Raw genomic sequence first — 20345 nt, 5'->3', positions numbered from 1 at the left:
GCCTTTTGGCAAGTCCACTGAGGATTAGACAACACCTGATACTCGCTCTGGTTCACTGGCTGTGTTTGTGTCTGTTTGTTGCTGCTAGTGTAAATCTTCAAAGACAGACAAGGGAGGTTGCTACCAACTTTGTGTTACTGATACACATAACCTGATGGAAATTGCTCTTAATGCATTATAAGCTGAAAAAAACAACCCACAGCATTTCCCAACTGTAGTTTTTGTTTAGTAATCCTTTACTACTCCAGGTGTGTCCTTCCTGTGTCCTCTACACTCTTGGACGACAGGAGAAGAAATGGCCAAAGACATCTTACAACACAGGTATCATCATACTGTAAAACATAAGCACTACATATGTGGAAGGAAAAGTTGAAAAAAGGAAACTAAAGAAGATGAAAAGAATCACAAGTAATTAGATGGAATTGTTGAATATGAACATGCTTAAGTTTTTGATTATCTCTGTATTTTTGTGTGTGTAGGGGTGTGGTGGAGGGCCATCAAGGCTGGTCTGTGCTGCTGAAGGAGCCAGCCCAGTGGGTGGAGCTGGAGGGCTCAGACTATGTTCTGGATCTCATGTCAGACCTGGAGCTTCCTGCTGACTTCCCCAAACACAGCAGCTACTTCATTATCTCTGCACAGGAACCAACCAGAGTGCGGCCCAATGCCAGCATGTGAGACACACACACATACTGATATCTATAAGATTTTATGAATCCGTCCAACCATCGGAAAGAGGAGTTTGTCACTGTCTAGGTTTGAGTTAAGTAAATTTACTCAATTACCTTACTTGAGTACAATTTTGAGGTATTTGTACTTAACGTGAGTATTTTCATTTTATGCTACTTTATAATTCTACACCACTACATTTCAGAGGGAAATATTGTACTTTTTATTCCACTACATTTATCTGACAGCTATAGTTACCAGCTACTTTTCAAATTAAGATTTTACATTAAAAAACATATGATAAGCTTATAAAATACAATACCCTTTATAAAATGCAGTGTCTACGTGAGGTCAAATTATTTAATAATTCACAAAAAAACTTTAAAACAAAAAGATTAGAGAACATTACTAAAAAATTAATACAGATTTGTGTAGCAGAACTGATTCTCTTTCCTACCCCATTAATCGTCTCACAACCCCTCAGATTTATCGTGTGACCCTTTGGAGGGGACCTGACCCCTAGGTTGGGAACTGCTGGACTAAACTACCAAACTGTATATAAAGTAGTTAGTAGTCTCCACCTCGACCAGCTACAACAGTTAAATGTTACTTATCATTTATCAGTCACAGGGGCCAAGTACTTTGCTTTAAGTATATTTATCTGATAATATTTATGTACTTTTACTTAAGTAAAGGTTTTGAGTATTTCTTCCACCACTGCTTGGTTTGATGAAGAGGCTGTAATGATTTTCATTGTTTTTTTCTTCTTGTTTTACAGAAGCCTGTTGGGTGGTGGGTTTAACATGAATGATGATGTCATAACTTCAGCCATTCCTGGCTCTGATGGACCAGGTACACATCTAAGCAAACGTGTGAACGCTCACACACATTGATTTTGTTTATAGTAGACCATGAAGTGCTCTCCTCTCCTCTTGTCTCACAGACTTGGAGCCTCAGAGAGGGATGGATCGTTATCTCGACAGCCTGTTTGACCCTGTACTGTCTGACAGAGCTGGAGTAAGTTACATAATTCACTCACACTGACACACTTGACCACCTGAGAGGGGATTACTCTGTCAACCATTTACTGTCGGTTACTGTACAGGAAAATATATAGCAAGAGTTAGCATGGAGTGAACCTACATGATAAGTGTACTTGTTTACATGCAGGCAGCCTTACATTTTAATGAGTACACTGTCTGGTCACTTTTTTTTCATATACATTTCCATTTTTAAGGCATAATGGAGGTAGGGAAGAAGAAAATTTGTAATTAGATAAATACATAAATTCAAAAGAAGAAGAAAAAAACATATATATGTATAAACTAAAAAACAAAAATACTAATAATACAGTCATAAAATAAATTAAAGGAAGGGAAGGAAGGAGCTTCTTGTTCATTCATACACTGAACAGTCACAATTACATGACAAAGTTGTCTCTAAACATATGAACATAGATACAGTCATCATCAGTCTCTTGGTCTCCGATTTTATAAAATAAGAAAGGTTTGTCCTTCAGAGCTGAAGAGAAGACTGGAATAATACTTGTTATAGTTTGCAGCCATTATTTCAAATAGGGAACTTTATCTGTAATCCACTTAATGTACATTTTATGGCACAAGTACAATAGAATATGTAGTAAAAGTGTGCCTGGTCACACATGTTTTTTTAGTAGTACGGACGCGGCCTGGTTTGCTAGTTGCACTTGTAAACACAAGCAGTATAAACTATATGACAGTTTCTCTTTAATACAGTAGAATCCTCATTGTATATATAGCAGGTGGCAGACACATAGTGTTTGTTGTGAGCTCTGTTTGACTTGCTAATACTCCTCTCTGCTCAGTTTGGGCAGCAATAAAACCCCTATGTCAGCTCATTTATGATGCATTGCCTCCACCACAAACGTTATACGTCACCACTGTTGTGAAAATTATAGTTGTAGTAACATCTGATGATTGTTGATTTGTTAAATCCATACGTGTTTAGTCAGGGCAATGATGCAGTGAATGCTGGCCATGTCGGATCTGTCAGTCTTCAGCTGGGACGGCGATGTGGTGAATGTTAGCCGTGCTATCGGATGTGGCTGACAGGAATTAGCATGTATCAGATGTGTTCTACAGACCTCTCCCGCCCAGCAACCTATTACGTTACCCAGTTACCGTAACTGTCACAGCCACTAGATCGCCACGGTGATTTCCCACCCAGGCAACGCAGGGATCTGCTTACGAGGAACTGTCACTCTGGCAAATGAAGGGCTTACTATTTAATGAGACATGGCCTACAAACACACACACTCCTGTGGATTTATGGGTCAGTGACTGATTTCTGATGGAACGGCTGCACACATAAGAGGGGGATTCCTCTGATCTGACAGTCAATAAGTGCTCTGATTAAACAAATATTATAGATATTTTTTATCTCTCTGTATGTCTCTCTGGCACTCCTGTTGATATTTACACTCACAAATTCACAAATGCAGCGATTAAAGGAGTACTCCACTAAAGATCTATGTTTTAGTATCAAATACTTCACCTGTTGGCTTAAAAGGCAGCTCTGAAAAGTGTGTAGTTTGCTCCTTCACAGAGGACAGCAGTTGTAGTCATCTTGGATTCCCAACAGTTACAATGGATTTCAATAGTGAACCTGAGACACTGCAAAAATCAAGTCAAAATGTAACAAAACAGAAACTTCTCAAACCACTCCTGCAGCATAATCCACGTCTTCATCATTGATGCGTAGTTTCTTCACAGTATTTCTAAATACACTAATTCCATGTTATGTTATCACCACCTCAGTGAATATAGTATATTTTGTGATTTGATAGTTAAGTGACAATTGTTTGGAGTATACTGAACATACAGATCTGCTGTGGAGAAGTAAATGCTGTTGCTGGAGTGGTTTGTTTTTTATACTTTTTTGTCAAGACTCTGAGTTGCCATTAGAATCTATTGTAACTGCAGTAAATCCAAACTGATATTGATATTTGAGAGAGAACGATTTATTGGCCAATATTTTGAAACATGACCGAGATATGTACTGACTAGAATATTTTATAGTTGAGAAGTATACTAGTATTGATACTCAAAAGATAGATTTTTGGTTGAGTCTTTCTTTAACTGCCTTTGTGTTTTCTTATGTGTTTCATTCATGTTGCAATCTGATGTTCAGTTCTAAAGTCTGTCTGTTTGTCCTCACAGGAGGTAGAATCAGCTGCAGGACTGTCCAGCAGGATGAAGGGGGCTGGTGGAGTTGGAGGGGGGTGGCAACTGCAAGGGCAGTCAACCGGCCCCCCACCTCCACCTGGAGGTCAGTCAAAAAACGAAATCACTCCCTCGTACACTCATTCACTATTTCCTGTTTAATAAACACTCAATAGTGTTTAGTGAATATAGTACATCACATAATTTTGCGTCATCACTGAGAGTGTCGCACAGCTTTTATTTTTCCATCTATAAAAAACAACACATTGTGGGACTGTTAGCAGGAGGTAGTGTACATGCTGTGGACTACTTTTTACTTTCCATTGTATCAGTTTTTGAGCGCTTTCTACATAGCATACACTAAACCTCAAATAACATAGCGGACAGTAGATATAGTGCACTATATAGTAAATACGGAGTCATTTGGACAAAGCCACAGACACACACTGGAAGAACCTTAATATCTCCATAAATGATTAGCAAGTGTAATAAAACAAACACACACAAAATCTGACAGAAATTTGATGTGTTTGCGTGTCCACAGCTGTGAGAGTCCTTCCTGTTGGAGGCGTGATGTCGCCTCCTGTTGCTGCGGTGGCACCTGTAACATCTGGTCTGTTTTAAGTGTTAAGGGTAATATGAGAAAAAAAACCACAAAAATAATTTTCATCCCTCCATCCTGTTTACTGTGTTTCTCCTCCTCTGTCCTCCAGATGCCCAGCAGGCTGTTTTGGCCCAGCAGCAGGCTATCGTGAACCAGCAGGCCATCATCATGGTAAACACTTCGTCTGGAGCTGCGTCTGTTTATTTGTTCCAGCGCTCTTGTTTTGGAATTAATGCATCATCTTTTTGTTTCTCAGGCCCAGCAGATGACCATGCAGGCCATGGCCATGGTCAGCAGCCCTGTGACAAGCCCCCCCACCTCCCCGATCACAAGCCCTCCCATGAGCCCTCTGCTCCACCACCCTCCCAGCCCGTACGCCCCCGCCAGCCCTTATGGTGTCATACCCCCGAGTCCATATGCTAACATCCCACCCAGCCCATACGCTAACTTCACTCCCACTCCCTACACTGCAGCAAACATCCCACCCAGCCCCTATCCTCTAACTGCTCGACAGGAACAAACTCCATCACAGCCTCAAGCTCAGCCTCCTGCTGAGCCCCAGACTCAGCTTCAGGCCCCCCACCACAACCCTCAGCCGAGCTCCACTAAAACTAACAAAAGTGAGCCAGCACAGCCTAAAGCTAACGCTGCTGCACAGGTCAGTAAATCTGAGACATGTGAGGTAACAGTCCAAAATGACCTTTTACATAATGATTCAGTACTTTTTAATTCATGAAAGATGTTATAGTTGTTGTAAACTCCAACAACAACAACAGGCAATGCTTTCCCAGGAAAAATTATAAACACACCAGACGAGATGCAGTTTCTTTTTATGGAAGGAGTGAGTGGTTTGTTTGCAATAAAAATAAGAACTGTGTAGTCAGGATGATGAGCAAATGCTGGCAAAAAGAGCAATGCCTACAGAAGCTAACCACACTCATTTCTACAACTCAGGGAAAAGCAAGTGTATGTTTAACCTTTATGTAATCAGGTAGTGAGATCAAGACCTCATTTGTGTCAGCAGGTAGACATGGGACACGGAGGTTAGTACAATGACAAGGGATTTATTTGAGAAGCAAGACAGAGTACTGGGTAAAGCAATGACTATGAAGACAAGGGGCTGGAGCTAAGAAAGTCTATGAGTCTTGTCTGATGTAGAGTAGGTAGTTCAGTCCACTTTAGGGAGACGGGAAACAGGAGAGCCAGGAGTTGAAAACACACCCGACGGTAGAGTGGAGTCCAAAGTCCTAGGGGATTCTTCAGGTGATTCTGCGATCGGGTAGAATCTCATATTAGGTTTGAGACCAGACAGTGAGTGAATCGGGGGAGTGTGACTTTATAGTGTGGGGTTGGTGATTAATGGCAGGTGTGTAATCAGTACTCAGGTGAGTGAGATCTGTTGATTGCAGTGGGTGGAGCTGGTGGTGTCTGTGTCGGCTCTCTGACAATTTGCAAGAGAGACCTGAGTAAAGAAAAAGAAAAACAAACACAGCCAGACAAAACAAAAGGACAGATACCTAACCAGACAAACAGAAGCACGTAACATATAAAGAACATAGCCAGACATAACAAAAGGTCTGCAGTCTGCAGTAATAAAGGTCTGGTGATATAATTTATTTTATCCAGGGCAATAATTCAATATTTCATCATCATATGATGTTGTGATGTCTTGATGCACAAATGAGATTTTTTGAGATGGTGACACAGTTACATTTTATTTAAAGCATTTTTGAGTTTAACCATTTTAATAGTTCCAGTTTTGACAAAACTGAATTAAGGTGCAGTTCAGTGAAACATGAAATTAATTTGTCCACTGAACTTCACAGAAACACCAAAACACCACAACAATCCTTGCACCAAGGATGTTGACTAAATAATAATATAATAATAATATGCTGAATTGCAGATTATCTCCCACAGGTTTTGTTTCACATTTTTACTATCTGTAGCAAATGAAATGTGCTGCATTTATACAAAACAGTACAATGTCCTTTTACTTCCATTTTCTTTGTTCTGACATTGTCCTGGCTCCAACAAAACCACAAGAGACAAAATGTCTTGAGTGCAAACTCTCTGTCGTCTCTGTGTGGCTTTTTCAGGTTCAGTCAGGTAAGGACAGTGTTCCTCGGAGGAAGGCTCCTGGCATCCCCATAAACAAGGACACACCAGTCAGGAAGTTTGGTGAGAGAGAGAAAGAAAACATGAGAGAGAGCAAGCAAGAAATAGAGAAAGTCCCTTCAGTACCTTTAACTAAACTCTTATTTAAGAGACCTTTACACAAGAGAGCATAACTCCTTATTGGCTGTGTTTTGGGGTTTCTTTGTTCTGTATGTTTTAGCTCCAGTGGTGACGTCTCCTCCGCCCCCTGCTGGAGAGGTGGTGAAGTACTCACCTCGGTCTTCAGATAGCATCGTCCCCAGCCAAGATATCAAAGGTATCTGAATTTAAAAACTGAAAAATGTTGATGTCATGATTCATTGAGCAGGTTTATACAACAACTGAATGATGATGAATATAATGTGTAATCTACATCATTCTGACATGGTTTATATTGTTTTAAAGAAATTATCAAAAGGTACAACTCCCCACCTCCACCGCCAGACCTGCTGCCACCTGGCAAGAGGTGAGGTCTCACACACACATACACACAAACACAGACTGACCGATAAGGGTTGAGTGAGCACAGTCATCGTAGTTTTAAATTGATGGATTTTTGCTTGTAAATACAGCACAGCAGTTGATGCTATCTTCAGTCACAGAATTAGCTGTGCATACTGTAAAGCCCAGGCTACAACAAACCACCAACAGATATGTGCTCGCAGTGAGCACACAGCACCAGAATGATTGTATTTACACACAATAAGCAATGTTGAAAAATCCTGCAAACTGTAATGTGTGATGTTGACACTGTGTGGATGTGTTTAGGAGACCAGAGGGGAAGTTTAGGAAGAAGCAAACTCCTCGTGATGAAGCTTTACAGATCCTCAAACCCCAGATGGACAACCCTCCTGCTCCACAGGTACACACACACACACGCCTGAAAAATGCTAGAATACACAGTAACAGAACGCAAGCAGTGCTTACAGCGATACGGACATGCACATTAGACAATGCTAGAAATCAGTTATGCAGGGGAAAGTTTTTGTGTCTGTCCAGCCCAAACGTCCTGCCGGCCCCTCGCCATCTGCGTCTGCAATGAAAGAGGCAGGATTTAAACCCACCAAAAGCACGAAGACAAGAGCACCTGATCGTCCTCTCCCCATACCTCCTCCAGGTACTCACACTCACTCGGAGTATATACTCATCCACAACTCCCAACACAGACAAGGCTACATCACTTTGCAGAGTTAAAGGCATCTTGTGGAGCTTTCCAGCTTTGTTTTCTTCTGAAATGTGCCAGTTGTTCTTACATTCACCCACTAGACTTATTTTGTCAGAGGACATCACACATAATTCAGTGTAAATTCTGCCTTGATATTGACTAGAGTGACAGTTCACCTTATTTACTTACTCACATTAAATCACCACTGGAAAAAATATCAAGTCTATTTGCTAACAATTAGTATGTTCCAGAGAAGGTCAAGAGTAGAGAAGGGCATTTAAACACAGACACACTGACTCTCACAGTAGGCAGGTGACAAGGCGCCATATGACCCTACTGATATGCAGATTGTGAAAACACATCTGTCCTATCGTCTTGTGGGCATTTGGCCTTAAAGCATTTCTGTAAACAAGTTTACAACAATATTAGAACAATAAAATGCTCTTCCATCATCTGGAGTAATAGTGCAGCAAAGCAGTGAAAGGGAGTCACACTGTCCTAAAGCAAGACAGACAACAGATCATTAACTTGCTCACTTAATACAGTTTTGTCGAAATAAGGACGTTGAATAAAGGTTAAACTAAAATGTAACGTGACCTCTTTGGTGCAGTTTCTCGAGAGCTTCCTGTAGAGACAGAGACCATCCAGACACAGCTTCATCAGAGCACCAATGAAGAGCACTACACCTACACCAATGTTCCCTGGAGACTGTACCTCAGGAAGGAGGTGTGTACATACATAAATACACAAACACAAAAAAACCCATCATGATCCACTGTCAAAATGTTTATATTCTATTCTATTGTGAGTATTTTTCTTTCTTTTACAGGTTTTTTATCCCAAAGACAGCTTCAACAATCCTCTGGTGCTGGACCTCATTTTCAAACAGGTAACCTTATGAATTCTGATTTTTTAATTAAATGCATTTGTCAATTCATTCACCTTTTTTACCAGTTGTGCGCCATATTTTTACCTGACAACAGAAACATCATCGAAAAGACCAAACTAAATCATTTCTAACATTACCTCTCCTCCTTCCTTCTCTCCTGTAGATAGTGAACGACACTCTGTCAGAGTCGTGTGTTCGCATCACCCGGGATGAAAGGCAGAAAATGAAAGCTCTTTTCGGTAGTCTGTCTGTTCTTCCTGCAGACATTTTTTTAGACCGTATGCTCTAATCCAAACCCTAACCCATTCATGAGTTTATGTGTCTGTTTGTGTGAATGACAGCTAAACACGGGATTAAACAGAATATGGATCCAGTGGAGGAGCATGTGAAGAAAACAATCGTCACGGCAGCCAGGGAAACCTGGGAAATATACTTCTCCCGTCTGTTCCCTGCATCGGTGAGGATGGTACATCCTCAGAGGATAGTAATTACTGAGTGTGTTATATTCATTTTTATTAAATCTCTCGTGTGTGTGTGTGTGTGTGTGTGTGTTTGTGCAGGGTAGTGTAGGAACAGGTGTGCAGGTGTTGTCAGTGTCCCACAGCGGCATTAAGCTGTTGAAGACCGTAAAAAGCAGCGCTACAGCTCCAGACTACTTCAGAGTCCTACGACCCTACACGTATGTGCTGTTTTTTCTATCTTTGTTTGCAAATTCTTATTAGCATTTCTTGTATCTTGTTTGGAGTTCCATGCGTATTTTACAATTCAGAGTCAGTGTCAGGTGAGTTGTAAATCACAGACAAATATACCAAATTGTCTCTGATTATCTTGACTTTCCTCTGCTTATTTGCTTATTATTCAGGATGAGATTGATTTGTGTGTGTAGCCTGACCAATATTGGATTTTTAAGGCTAATACTATAGGGCTAATAATATCTTGTTACTTATCGGCCTACATATACACTGATACTGCTATATCTGTGAGAAGCTAATATAAGCCAAATATCTGTGGCCTGTGGATCAAAACGTATAAAAGAAAAAGAAAGAAAACAACATCCTCATAAGTCAGAAAATTTAATCACCACTCTTACAGTATCACAGTATGGACAGAAATACTGCTTTTGCAGTAAAATGACGCATCAGAGTGACATCTTCACAAACTGATTATCAACACTGACAATTTATCATATCAGAAATGTTGTATGTTTAGCATGTCGATAGTATTGAATTTGTATTCTGAAATACTGTATTTATTCATTATAGTATTTCATCATTATATATATTTCATAACTGGAATAATTTCTACCATTTCCGTAGCTTTATTTTAAATAATACCTGGGAGCTTGTACTGTATATCTTGCACTGAATCATATTACCTTTTGCACTGTATTTTTTCAGCTATGCAGACATCCTGTTTGTAACCATCCCCTCTGAGAACATGCTGGAGTTCAATCTGATCAATGAGAAATTGATCCTGTTCTCAGCCAAGGCACCACAAGTCAAACATCTCATAGACACCTTCATCAATGAGATCAAAAAGGTACAGCACACACACACACACACACACACATTTGTTCTGTCCAACATTGGACAAAGTCTGTATCTGAATGGCGCCCATGGTTACATGGGTTGCATTTGGAGTGAGGACCACTCGGAGTTTGACAGTTCTGAAGAAACAACATTGTACAACAATTATGAATCAGGGCGTTAACCCTGTTAAAACATCTGTTAATGATGCACACAATGATATACTTGTTTCCAGCTCAGCCAAAAATAGCAGTAACCTGAAAACTGTTTCAGCTCACACACGAACAGCAACGGACTGTAGTCTCTCTCCGGTGCTGTTGATGTGGTGATTTTACCTCAGTGATTATTTCTCTTACTCCCTTCATCTGCACATACTGAATGTAACAAACTCCCCTTTTCTGTGAGTTTTATGGGAGATGTGAAAAAATCAGTGACTGAAGCAGAAGTAGATGAGTAAAGCTGAGGTCTTCAGTCCAAACACTGTTAATGCAAATAACATTACAGTGACATGTAACAGTGTGAGAGTATCCATTGTTGTCTGTTTTTTCTGTCTTCCTTGCAGGACTCAGATTATGTGATTGCAGAGCGAAACTTTGTGACAGACGACCGCTCGATGCTCAGTTTTCACAAAGGTGACATCATAAGGCTGCAGGTTATGGACGGGCTGGAGAAGGGTGAGACACTGCGGTACATGTACTAGAAATCCTGTTATCTTAAGAGTGAATCTATGATCCAAGCGTGTGTGTGTTTGTGTGTCTCCTCCAGGTTACAGCTATGGCTGTGTGGTGAGGAAGAAGGTGGTGTTTTTGGAAGATCTGAAAAGAGACACTCAAGACTTTGGTGAGTGTTCATTAAATCCCTTCATTTTAATCTAAAACAAAATCAGATCTATAGACTTCACCTTTTTGCATGTGGTAGCTAGATGCGCCATGGCCAAGGCCCAAAAATAAACAAGGTGACAATTCAGACTGATAGCTTTGAGAGATTTACTAACCTGGAAATGTTTTCCATGTACCCTGGAGGTGTGATAGTATTTTAAGCCAAGGAGAAATAGGTGCAGTGATGTTGACAGTGCCTACAGCACATTAAATACAATACTGTATCAGAAAATTATTTTTCAGATGGAAGATGGTGATTCAATTTGAAAAATATTGATTCATATAATTTCTTGAGGACACAAAAGATGAAACAAGATCTCAGATGAGAAGAAGTCATTCCATTGTGTAACAGATACTGGATAGGACACACTCAGTGTGTGCTTCCACACACATTTTTTTAATTTACTGTGATAATTAAATGAACCTCACATAGCACATTATGGTCAGGTTTTCTGAATCTGAATCCATCCTCCACCATACAATCCACTGAGATCTGTTATCATCTTTAATTGGGTAAAAAGGCAAAATTTCTAAAGGCATGAATATAAAATGTGAATATAAGATCCGAGCTGCATTACATATTTAATTTTTCATCTAGTATTTCTCAAAAACTCAAGGGTTGTGGGGAGGCCAGCTTGTGTGTGTGACTACTTACGACACATTGTGGGGACTCATTGACTACTTGGGGATAAAAAGCTGGTCCCCACTTGGGTGCAGCAGAACATTTTGATATGGCTAACGTGTTTCTGGCCACCTGATGAATACCAATATTCACTCCCCTTTTAGCTCTGTTTTGGTCTCCACCAGCGCCTGAGAGAAATATGTGCTAAGTGCTCCACTATGTTCACCAGCTAGTCACTAACTTTATCTGAAAGTTAATACCCACATGTATAGTATATAATTAGACCAAAGGCTGTATTATGTGCCAGGTTATCAGCATAGCCGCTGGGGAGACCTAAGTCTTGTAAATGAAAGAGAAAATCATGCAGATAAGGATCTGACTTGTTTAATGAGAAGATGACCTACTGTTAGAGGAAAGGCAGAAAGTGAGCAGGACTTACAGCAGAGGTGAATGTTGTTTCGGGGCAATAAGCACACAAGTGTGTGATTGGGTGTTGAAATCCCTCTGCTCTGTGGGTGTGTGTCAGGTTGGAAGTTTGGTGCTGTGTTTGGCCGCTCCGGAGCATTCCCGGCCGAGTGCGTCCATCCTATTGCTCCCCCTGACTTCCTGTCGCTGCCACTGGACCGCAAAGCAGAACCTCGAGGAGGAGCTGGACAGTTCGCTGTGTCATCAGCCATCGCTGTTGCCGTGGCGTCCACCGTGGCTGCACATGAGATAGATCAAACGATAGAGGTACACAGGCAGACAGACACTCACATACAGTATGTTTTGTGTGAGGGTCCGATTGTTTTTCACTGTCAATCTTTGATTTTCAGAGGGTTTCACTTGATGGCTTTGCTGATGGTGATCTGGATGACAGGGCGCTGCAGGACAGTAAATATGACATGTTGGAGTTTGCTAAGAAGTACTTCAGACAGGGAAGCAAAAGGAAGGGGTGAGACAAAGAAAAAAAATGTTCACACAGGGAAATCCTCACAAACACAACGAAAAACATTACCTTACACAGAGATCATCTCAAATCCAGTGATACATTTACTCAACTACTGTACTTAAGTACACTTTTATTAGTATCATTGGTATCATATCATTAGTTTATGAAAAATGATGCATTGTTGTAGATTAAACTACCCAATAGCATACAAAGTAATTAAAATCAGTTCCACTTTAACCAACTACAACATTAAAGCATTGTTTACATGTCAATGTATCAATATTAATCACTGAATAATCAAACACTAAGACAGACAGCTGCATCTGCATAATGAGTATATTTAAATACATTTGTTGCTAATACTTTACATTTATTGAATAAAAATTTGAATGCAGGACTTTTTACTTGTAATGGAGTATGAATGAAGTAATACTTCTTCCAACAGTATTTAAATCCAATGGCTGAACTTTGTGGCTGATTTTGTTCTCAGAGATTCCCTGAAGAGCAGCAGCAAGAACAGAGACTCCAGAGAGCCCACTGAAATGATCAAGTTCTCCAAGGTGCCTTTCGTCTTGCTATAACTTAAAGCATCTTAGCACTCTATATTCTCATAACTCTGTGTTTTTTAGGTGTATTGAGTTGTTTATGTAACACTTTGCTTGTATGACTTTCTCCTTTGCAGACTCCTCTGACTGAGTCTCTGATAGAGTTTACAGACCCAGCCATGAACAGAGTGGCAGCTGATCTCTTCCTGTGTAAGCTCTCACCTTCTCTCATCAATCCTCTAATTGCATTATCTTATTACATTACTCTTATTACATCTGGGCTCCGATTCATTCTCTGTTGAAATGAGACTCGTTCTCGTATCGGATTTTAAGTATTCAAGTGCTGGATTTCTCTACAAAATCTGATATTCAAGACTTAAATATTGTTGACCTGCGTGTGTTTGTGTTCTGGTTGTGTAATTTGTGTAGCGGTAATGCGTTTCATGGGTGACTCTCCGTCAAGGGGATTGACAGAACAGGAAGTGATCAGCACTTTCCTCAAGGTAAATACACACAGTTTTCTCTCAGGCTACAATTTTCTCTTTGACAGTTTGCTAATGTGTGTGTGTGTGTGTGTGTGTGTCCTTCCCTCAGCTCATAGGCGAGTTCACCTTGATGAGGGATGAGGCTTACTGCCAACTCCTCAAACAGCTTACTGCTAACACCAGCTCCAAACCGTAAGTCTACTTAAACACATCAACAATGTACAAACCACATACCATCACACACTACGCTCCTCTTTCTTCCCCAAGCCTGTAATCCTGAGTGTGTCTGTGCACTCTCGTGCTGTACAGTGATAGCTGCCATCGAGGCTGGAGGCTGCTGTACATCCTGACTGCTTTCCATCGCTGCTCTGAAGTCCTCAAGCCCTTCCTGCTGAAGCACCTGCAGCAGGCTTCTCGCAGCGCTGGGGCACAGTATCAGGGTAAAAACATACACAAACACACATTATCACCGAGTGTAAATCTGCTGTTCACATTACCAAAGCCACCAGCATGTCATGTTTTCTTCAAATGTGTTAGGCATCGCTAAAGCATGTGAGCAGAACCTGAAGAAGACGTTCCAGTATGGTGGCCGCATTGTTCCACCCAGCAGCATGGAGCTGAAGGCTATGATGGTCAGTGCCTCATTTTATTTATCTGCAGTGGTGAAAGAAGTATTCAGATCCTTTACTTAAATGAAACTAGTAATACCCACAGTGTTAAGATACTCCATTACACATAAAAGCTCCGCCCTCATTCCAGTAAAACAGTAGCAGCAGTATTAGCAGCAAAATGTACTTAAGAATCAAAAGTAAAGGTACTCATTATGCAGAATAGCTACATTCAATCTATATTATTGTATACATTATGTTTTACTGTAGTATTACTATTATTGATAGAAGCGGAAAATTAATGTGGTAGCAGGTCAAATTGAAGCCCCCAACAAATGCACTATTTGCTCCTGTTTAAGTAACATTTGCCAAAAACTACAGTGCACAGCTGCTTTAGGAAATAACTTGAAAATGTAGACTTGCAAGCTGTTTTAAAAGATTTATTAAGGAACCAATGGGCTTGAGGCTGAGGACCCCAGACAGGGTTGGGAAGTAAAAATGTAATGAGAGATGAACACATTGTTGGTTTTGTTATTTTCATAGGATTTGTTGACAATAAGAAAACTATAGAATATCGCCATTCGCCATCCTTGTTCTTTGACTCCTTTTTATATATTTTTGTGTAGCTTAATCTATATAGTATCTCTCAAAGTTGCACAGAAATATTAGTTACTTTCCACCATTATATACAGTATGTAGGTTTAAGTGTATTAAGGTCCTTAAAAAATCAGCCAACATGTCCAGTGGATGTACCGTACATACTAAATGAGTGTGTGTTTGTACTTCCTCAGGCGGGACGTAGTTCAAAACGTCAGCTGTTTCTCTTTCCTGGAGGAATTGAACGTCACACGAAAATCAAAACGTGCTCCGTAAGTGTTCGGCCATTGTTGGCAGTTCACCACCACTGGTGACTATGAGGAGACAGCTAAATGTGTGTGTGTGTGTGTGTGTGTGTGTGTGTGTGTGTGTGTTGATATTGTTGTGTTTTTCAGGTTGCCCTGGAGGTGATTGAGGAGCTGTGTTATGAGATGGGTTTGCACAGACTGGAGGCCATGGAAGAATATGCCATATTTTTAGTCACCAATAGAGGTGTGCTCACAGACTTCTATTATTTCTATTTATCTCTCACATCCAAACACACATTAACCGTTGCAGTGGTGCACAAAGTCAATCTTCTCTGCATTGTCGGCGAAGCAGATCCATTCACAGATCATATATCAGACTGCTCTCTGGTTTCTAGCTGTGGGAGAAAGTCACTCATGTTCATGAGTCCGGATAGGGCTGTCATGGCAAAATAACGAGAGATTGCTCGATATCACACTGTCTCTGCCAAAAGCAATCCAATATGCACTTCCTCTTTATTATCTGCTAAGATGTTAATGTGCCATTCATTTGTACATGCTGTGTATTTAAACATGTGATGCACAAATGATCAAACACTTATATCTTATAAGGAAATAAATACATAGTTCATAACATGACATAATATAACTTTCTAACCATTTCAAAAGGAACTTGCTTGTGCTTCTTCATTTTTTCTGATAAAATTAATAAGATGCTTTTGTTATGGTGCTTATTGCTTGTATAAGCATATTCTTTTGCACAACTCTCCTGCTCCTTTGGTCTTATACAGTTTTCAGTGCTGAAAGCTCCAACACCCTTGAAGCACTCACATGGGACTCTTTGCATTCTGTTGTTGGTTTTTTCCTACTTTAGCATCTCCACATGCTGGCAGCTGCTCTCGCTCTTGTGCTATTCAAAAGCACAGCAGGTCACACATGTGGCTATACAAGTATTATTATTATTATTATTATTATTATTAGTTTTATTGTATTTTAACGTAATTTTGGCTACTAAAGGTCAGATACTGAGTATTGGATTAACAAATCCTTCATAATAACAAATATGAACTCTTTAACTGAGTAGTTTAAGTTCATCTTTAGATAAATATGTATATCTCTGTAATAAATGACATTACGTGTGTGTGGGGGTGTGTAGGTCAGAATGTGCGTCCTCTGAACAAGCACGAGTACATCCTGGATGTTGCGACTGAGGCCGAGTTAGTCGACACCAGCTACAGCTTCTGGTTCAGACGAGTCATCTGGACTCAACCTCTCAAGTTTGAGAATGAGCTCTGCGTCGCCATGCACTATAACCAGGTACGACAGGTGATGTTTCACATACATTACAGTACATGTTACCTACATGTGTGTGCATGTGTATGTAACTGTGTTTGTGTGTATACTTAGATCCTACCAGACTACCGTAAAGGCCTGCTAAATGTCCTTCCACATGGAAAAGTGAGCGAGCAACAGCTCCACCAGATCTCCAAACTGGCAGCTTTGCAGCACAGAGCCAAAGACATCATCTTCATGCCCAGCATGTGAGAAAACAATAAGTAAAAATGGTTGAGGTGTTCTTCAGCCACAAAGCAGAATGTCTGACAATATAGCCTCTAGTTTCAAGATCAAATGATAAAATAGTGTTACAGATAATCTAAAAATATTTTTTAATACTCGTCATCCATTTTACTTTATTAATCATATAATTGCTGGGTTCATGACCCCCAATTCATCGTATTTTTACAATTGAGGGTGTAAAACTCTAATCATAAAAAAAGAAAATTGTAATTAACATAAACAAGAATAGTGAAAAAATAGAGAAAGAAAAAAGGTGTGTCCTTAATACAGAGAAGCAGTTAGCAATTACATAGATACAAGAAAAATAAACTGTTTCATGCATACCTGTATATGTACATACACATATACAAACACCCATCCACCAAATTTCATGCATTCCCCAAAGGTTTGAATTTACACAAGACAGCCATTTAGCCCATCTTGTTTTAATACAGTCACTGCTACCTCAGATTTTCTCCATGCAATTATTCTCAGTTTTCTAAGTAAATATATCCATTATCTCAGGATGAACCTTTCATAATACATCCAATTTCCCTATTAACACCAATCCAATTTAATTTTAACATTTCACGACATGACTGAAATATAAGGATGAAATTAGCACACATTTCTCCACAAAAATCCATTTTACCTGCAGGTTAATTATTTTAGGAAAATCCACCTTAAACAGTGCCTCTGTTTCAGCACATTTACTGGAGATGCACATTAGATTTATGGGCCTGTGTTGTTGTTAAATGTTATATTTTATTATTTATGTGTATTTTTTCGAAATGCAGTCAACGTGACAGTGCAAGGAGCTACAATGGATATTTTCCAGATTTTCCATTTAGCACTGATGTTCAACAAACATACAGGAAGAAACTCATGTCCTTTCATGCTCTTCCTGTTGTTATCAGTGTCTCTTTCCACCCACACACAGTGCAGACAACAGAACAACTCACCAAGTAAAATCATTCTGAGAAATGTTGAAAAATCACTGAGCGAAGCAGACTTCTGTTTATCTTCTCCTCTCCTCCAGACATGAATTATCGGAGTACATCGCCACACCTCTGTTCAAAAAGCAGCCACCCCAGCAATGGGTTACCATGGTGATGCAGCACATGCAGCAAGTGCAGACCCTGAACCCTCACCAAGCCAGAGCACAGTTTCTGGGTAAGATCCCCTTTCACATTAAGAGAAGGCACTACTGGTAAAAACTGTGATTTTGGCTGAACTGGTCTGTTTTTACATATTGTACATGTGTAACAGCTGTACCTTCTACGATTTGACGATATGGATAAAATTCTCTAGCACTACAAAAACTCTTTGCGAAAAAATTAAAAAAGGTAATGTAGAAGTAGGTAAAGGTAATGTTTTTTGGCAAATCCAGCAAAGAAAATAAATAGACAAATCAAGGCACTTAATTGATGCAAAAATCATATAAAAATCTAATATTGTCATAAAACAGTCCTGCTCATTAGCAATAGTTACCATGTGATAAGCTGTATTGCAAAATCTCTGACAGGTGATAAATTTATATTGTATCACAGTATATATTATCACATAAATGGAACAAAACATAACTCAAACTATATACAGGTGCCCACAGAAACTTTGCTACCAGTTTCTGTAAATGATGCTCTCCTTGTTTACGAAACATTGTTTCCAGTTACTTGTAGATACAGACACCAAATTTCACATGTAATTTGAAAACATTTTTGTACATATCTCTTGCTTTTTTATATATATGAGTTATTTATTAGAAAAAAATTTGGTAAAAGGAAAATCTTATGACATGTTAATACCTTCCTCCTCCCAAAAGTAGTTTGTAATTTCTAAAACTTCAACATAAGGACGCGGTAAGCGAGTGAAATTCCTGTTCTTGTTATTGATGAGGTGGTCGCCAAAGTTCTTGTCGTTCACTTTAACAATATCAGCAAATCTCAGCAAAAAGTTCCTTTGTCCACATTCCAAGATAAAATATGAAAATATATATAATGAAATTGACAAAAAGTCCACTAATTAGCTTGTTCTGGAGCTTTCGACCATCTCACATGGTCCTCATCCGCAGATTCAATAAGCAGCCAAAAGCAGGGCCGTTTACAGATGTTAGATATAGTTAATGTTCACATTGACAGGAACAGTAATCTGCATTTAGATATGGTCTATTAACAAGAAGAAATACTGTAACTAATGTGTAAATTTGCACTTTTTTAAGCATATTGTCATAATACAAAAAGTATTTGTGTCTTAAAGAGGTGCTCCAGAGATTTAGTTTTGCTCCACCATAATGTTGAGAGATTAAACAAAGAATGGTCAAACTCGAAGCAGCAGAGGCCAAGATTTCTTCACTCTCTAGTAAGTGGAAAACACACTGCCGCCGCAGCACTGGGGCGTGGCATATGACGCACGTCAAGTGCCGCCCCTGGCACCAATAGGAAGCGCAGCGCTGCAGCCCATCAACAACTGTCTCTGCTCATCTATTGATCTACACCATAGACTGTATATGTATATATTATATATATAGTCAATGATCTACACACACGATAGACAGCAACAGCAAGAAGTGAGGACAGGAAGTCGAGCTGCCGCTGGAGCCGGGATGTAGCCTACAAGCAGGGAGCGAGTTGAGTTTATTTATTTGTTTAATTTTTGCCTTGTATTGTTCAGACTTGACAAAGCTCCTCCAGAGCCACAGAAGACGTTATACAACTTCTTTTCACAGGCTGAGTTTAACTCCTCATAATGAATAAACTGAACCTGATGTGTAAAATCTGTGAGGTGCCTCTTTAATAAAGACCAGTTCATGTGGTGCCTCCTCAAAGATTAATGTGACAATGTGTGCTCACTCTTTCTGTGTCTTTGTGCGTGCAGGGCTGGTCAGTGCATTCCCCATGTTCGGCTCCTCGTTCTTCTACATCCACAGCAGCAGCTCCACCACCTTCTACGCCCCCTGTATTGTGGCTGTCAATCAACACGGTCTCCACTTCCTGCACAAAAATACACATGTAAGGAACCAAACGCACGCACAGTCACGATCGTCAAGCACTGACATGACTCATCTCATCGTGCCTGAAACAGGAGCCCAGAAGTAGAGTCACCTACTGTCAGCAGACAGTTATGTGTTATAATGTTTGGTCTCTGTGGTGCAGGAGTTGATGGCAGTGGTCCCCCTGGTGGAGGTACAGTCCAGCCGCACCCAGAGGCCCACTGCTGGAACGAGTTACCCATATGTAGACTTCACCCTGGGGGACATGAACACACAGCGGGTCATTCAGCTGCAGCTGGAGCAGGTATTACGCAAACACAGACAAGGACACTGTTCAGAGGCCACACGTGATTATTTTCAGTGGAGTTGCTACGTTGCAGTCTCTTTGCTCATGTCCGCGGTGTTTGTCTACAGGGCCTGGAGTTGTGTCGAGTCATCGCCATGCAGGTGGAAAACATGATGTCTGTGCGGGAGAAGAGACAAACCCTGCCACCCAGCGAAATCACCATGTTATAACACATGCTCTTGCTTCTTGATTGTACGCACGAACTTGTATGGACACACACAATAGCCTACCTCTTCTTGTCTTTAGGTGTTTGTTGTGTGTGTCGCACACACACATATTGTATGTGAATGCATAAGTGTACCCTGAAGTCAGTCTCACTTTTACTTGATTATTAT

General features: G+C 40.2%; 1 protein-coding gene across 6 annotated transcripts in view; it reads left to right on the top strand.

Annotated features, from left to right (window-relative positions):
• myo15ab (myosin XVAb) overlaps positions 1–20345 on the top strand; it is a 50113-nt gene that overhangs the window by 28868 nt on the left and 900 nt on the right. For 3 of the 6 annotated variants that reach the window (XM_044190177.1, XM_044190178.1, XM_044190174.1), the window contains 37 exons: positions 249–321; positions 480–671; positions 1445–1518; positions 1610–1683; positions 3864–3972; positions 4411–4479; positions 4580–4641; positions 4727–5128; positions 6570–6651; positions 6809–6904; positions 7033–7093; positions 7396–7489; positions 7627–7744; positions 8403–8518; positions 8622–8681; positions 8845–8920; positions 9023–9138; positions 9242–9360; positions 10079–10220; positions 10770–10881; positions 10973–11047; positions 12234–12439; positions 12523–12641; positions 13129–13198; positions 13321–13393; positions 13613–13686; positions 13778–13860; positions 13978–14108; positions 14206–14300; positions 15068–15145; positions 15269–15365; positions 16275–16435; positions 16526–16659; positions 17715–17848; positions 19550–19683; positions 19828–19968; positions 20079–20220. In XM_044190177.1, the coding sequence (XP_044046112.1) occupies positions 249–321; positions 480–671; positions 1445–1518; positions 1610–1683; positions 3864–3972; positions 4411–4479; positions 4580–4641; positions 4727–5128; positions 6570–6651; positions 6809–6904; positions 7033–7093; positions 7396–7489; positions 7627–7744; positions 8403–8518; positions 8622–8681; positions 8845–8920; positions 9023–9138; positions 9242–9360; positions 10079–10220; positions 10770–10881; positions 10973–11047; positions 12234–12439; positions 12523–12641; positions 13129–13198; positions 13321–13393; positions 13613–13686; positions 13778–13860; positions 13978–14108; positions 14206–14300; positions 15068–15145; positions 15269–15365; positions 16275–16435; positions 16526–16659; positions 17715–17848; positions 19550–19683; positions 19828–19968; positions 20079–20180 (4154 nt within the window). In that variant the 3' untranslated portion in view covers positions 20181–20220. Of the gene's footprint in view, positions 1–248; positions 322–479; positions 672–1444; positions 1519–1609; positions 1684–3863; positions 3973–4410; positions 4480–4579; positions 4642–4726; positions 5129–6569; positions 6652–6808; positions 6905–7032; positions 7094–7395; positions 7490–7626; positions 7745–8402; positions 8519–8621; positions 8682–8844; positions 8921–9022; positions 9139–9241; positions 9361–10078; positions 10221–10769; positions 10882–10972; positions 11048–12233; positions 12440–12522; positions 12642–13128; positions 13199–13320; positions 13394–13612; positions 13687–13777; positions 13861–13935; positions 14109–14205; positions 14301–15067; positions 15146–15268; positions 15366–16274; positions 16436–16525; positions 16660–17714; positions 17849–19549; positions 19684–19827; positions 19969–20078; positions 20221–20345 lie in introns of those variants that run through there. The other 3 variants (XM_044190176.1, XM_044190179.1, XM_044190180.1) reach the window with 3 other exon arrangements.

The sequence above is a fragment of the Siniperca chuatsi genome, linkage group LG3 (genome assembly GCF_020085105.1).
Source record: "Siniperca chuatsi isolate FFG_IHB_CAS linkage group LG3, ASM2008510v1, whole genome shotgun sequence".
Taxonomy (NCBI): Eukaryota; Metazoa; Chordata; class Actinopteri; order Centrarchiformes; family Sinipercidae; genus Siniperca; species Siniperca chuatsi.
This window is presented reverse-complemented; position numbering and strand designations above follow the sequence as displayed.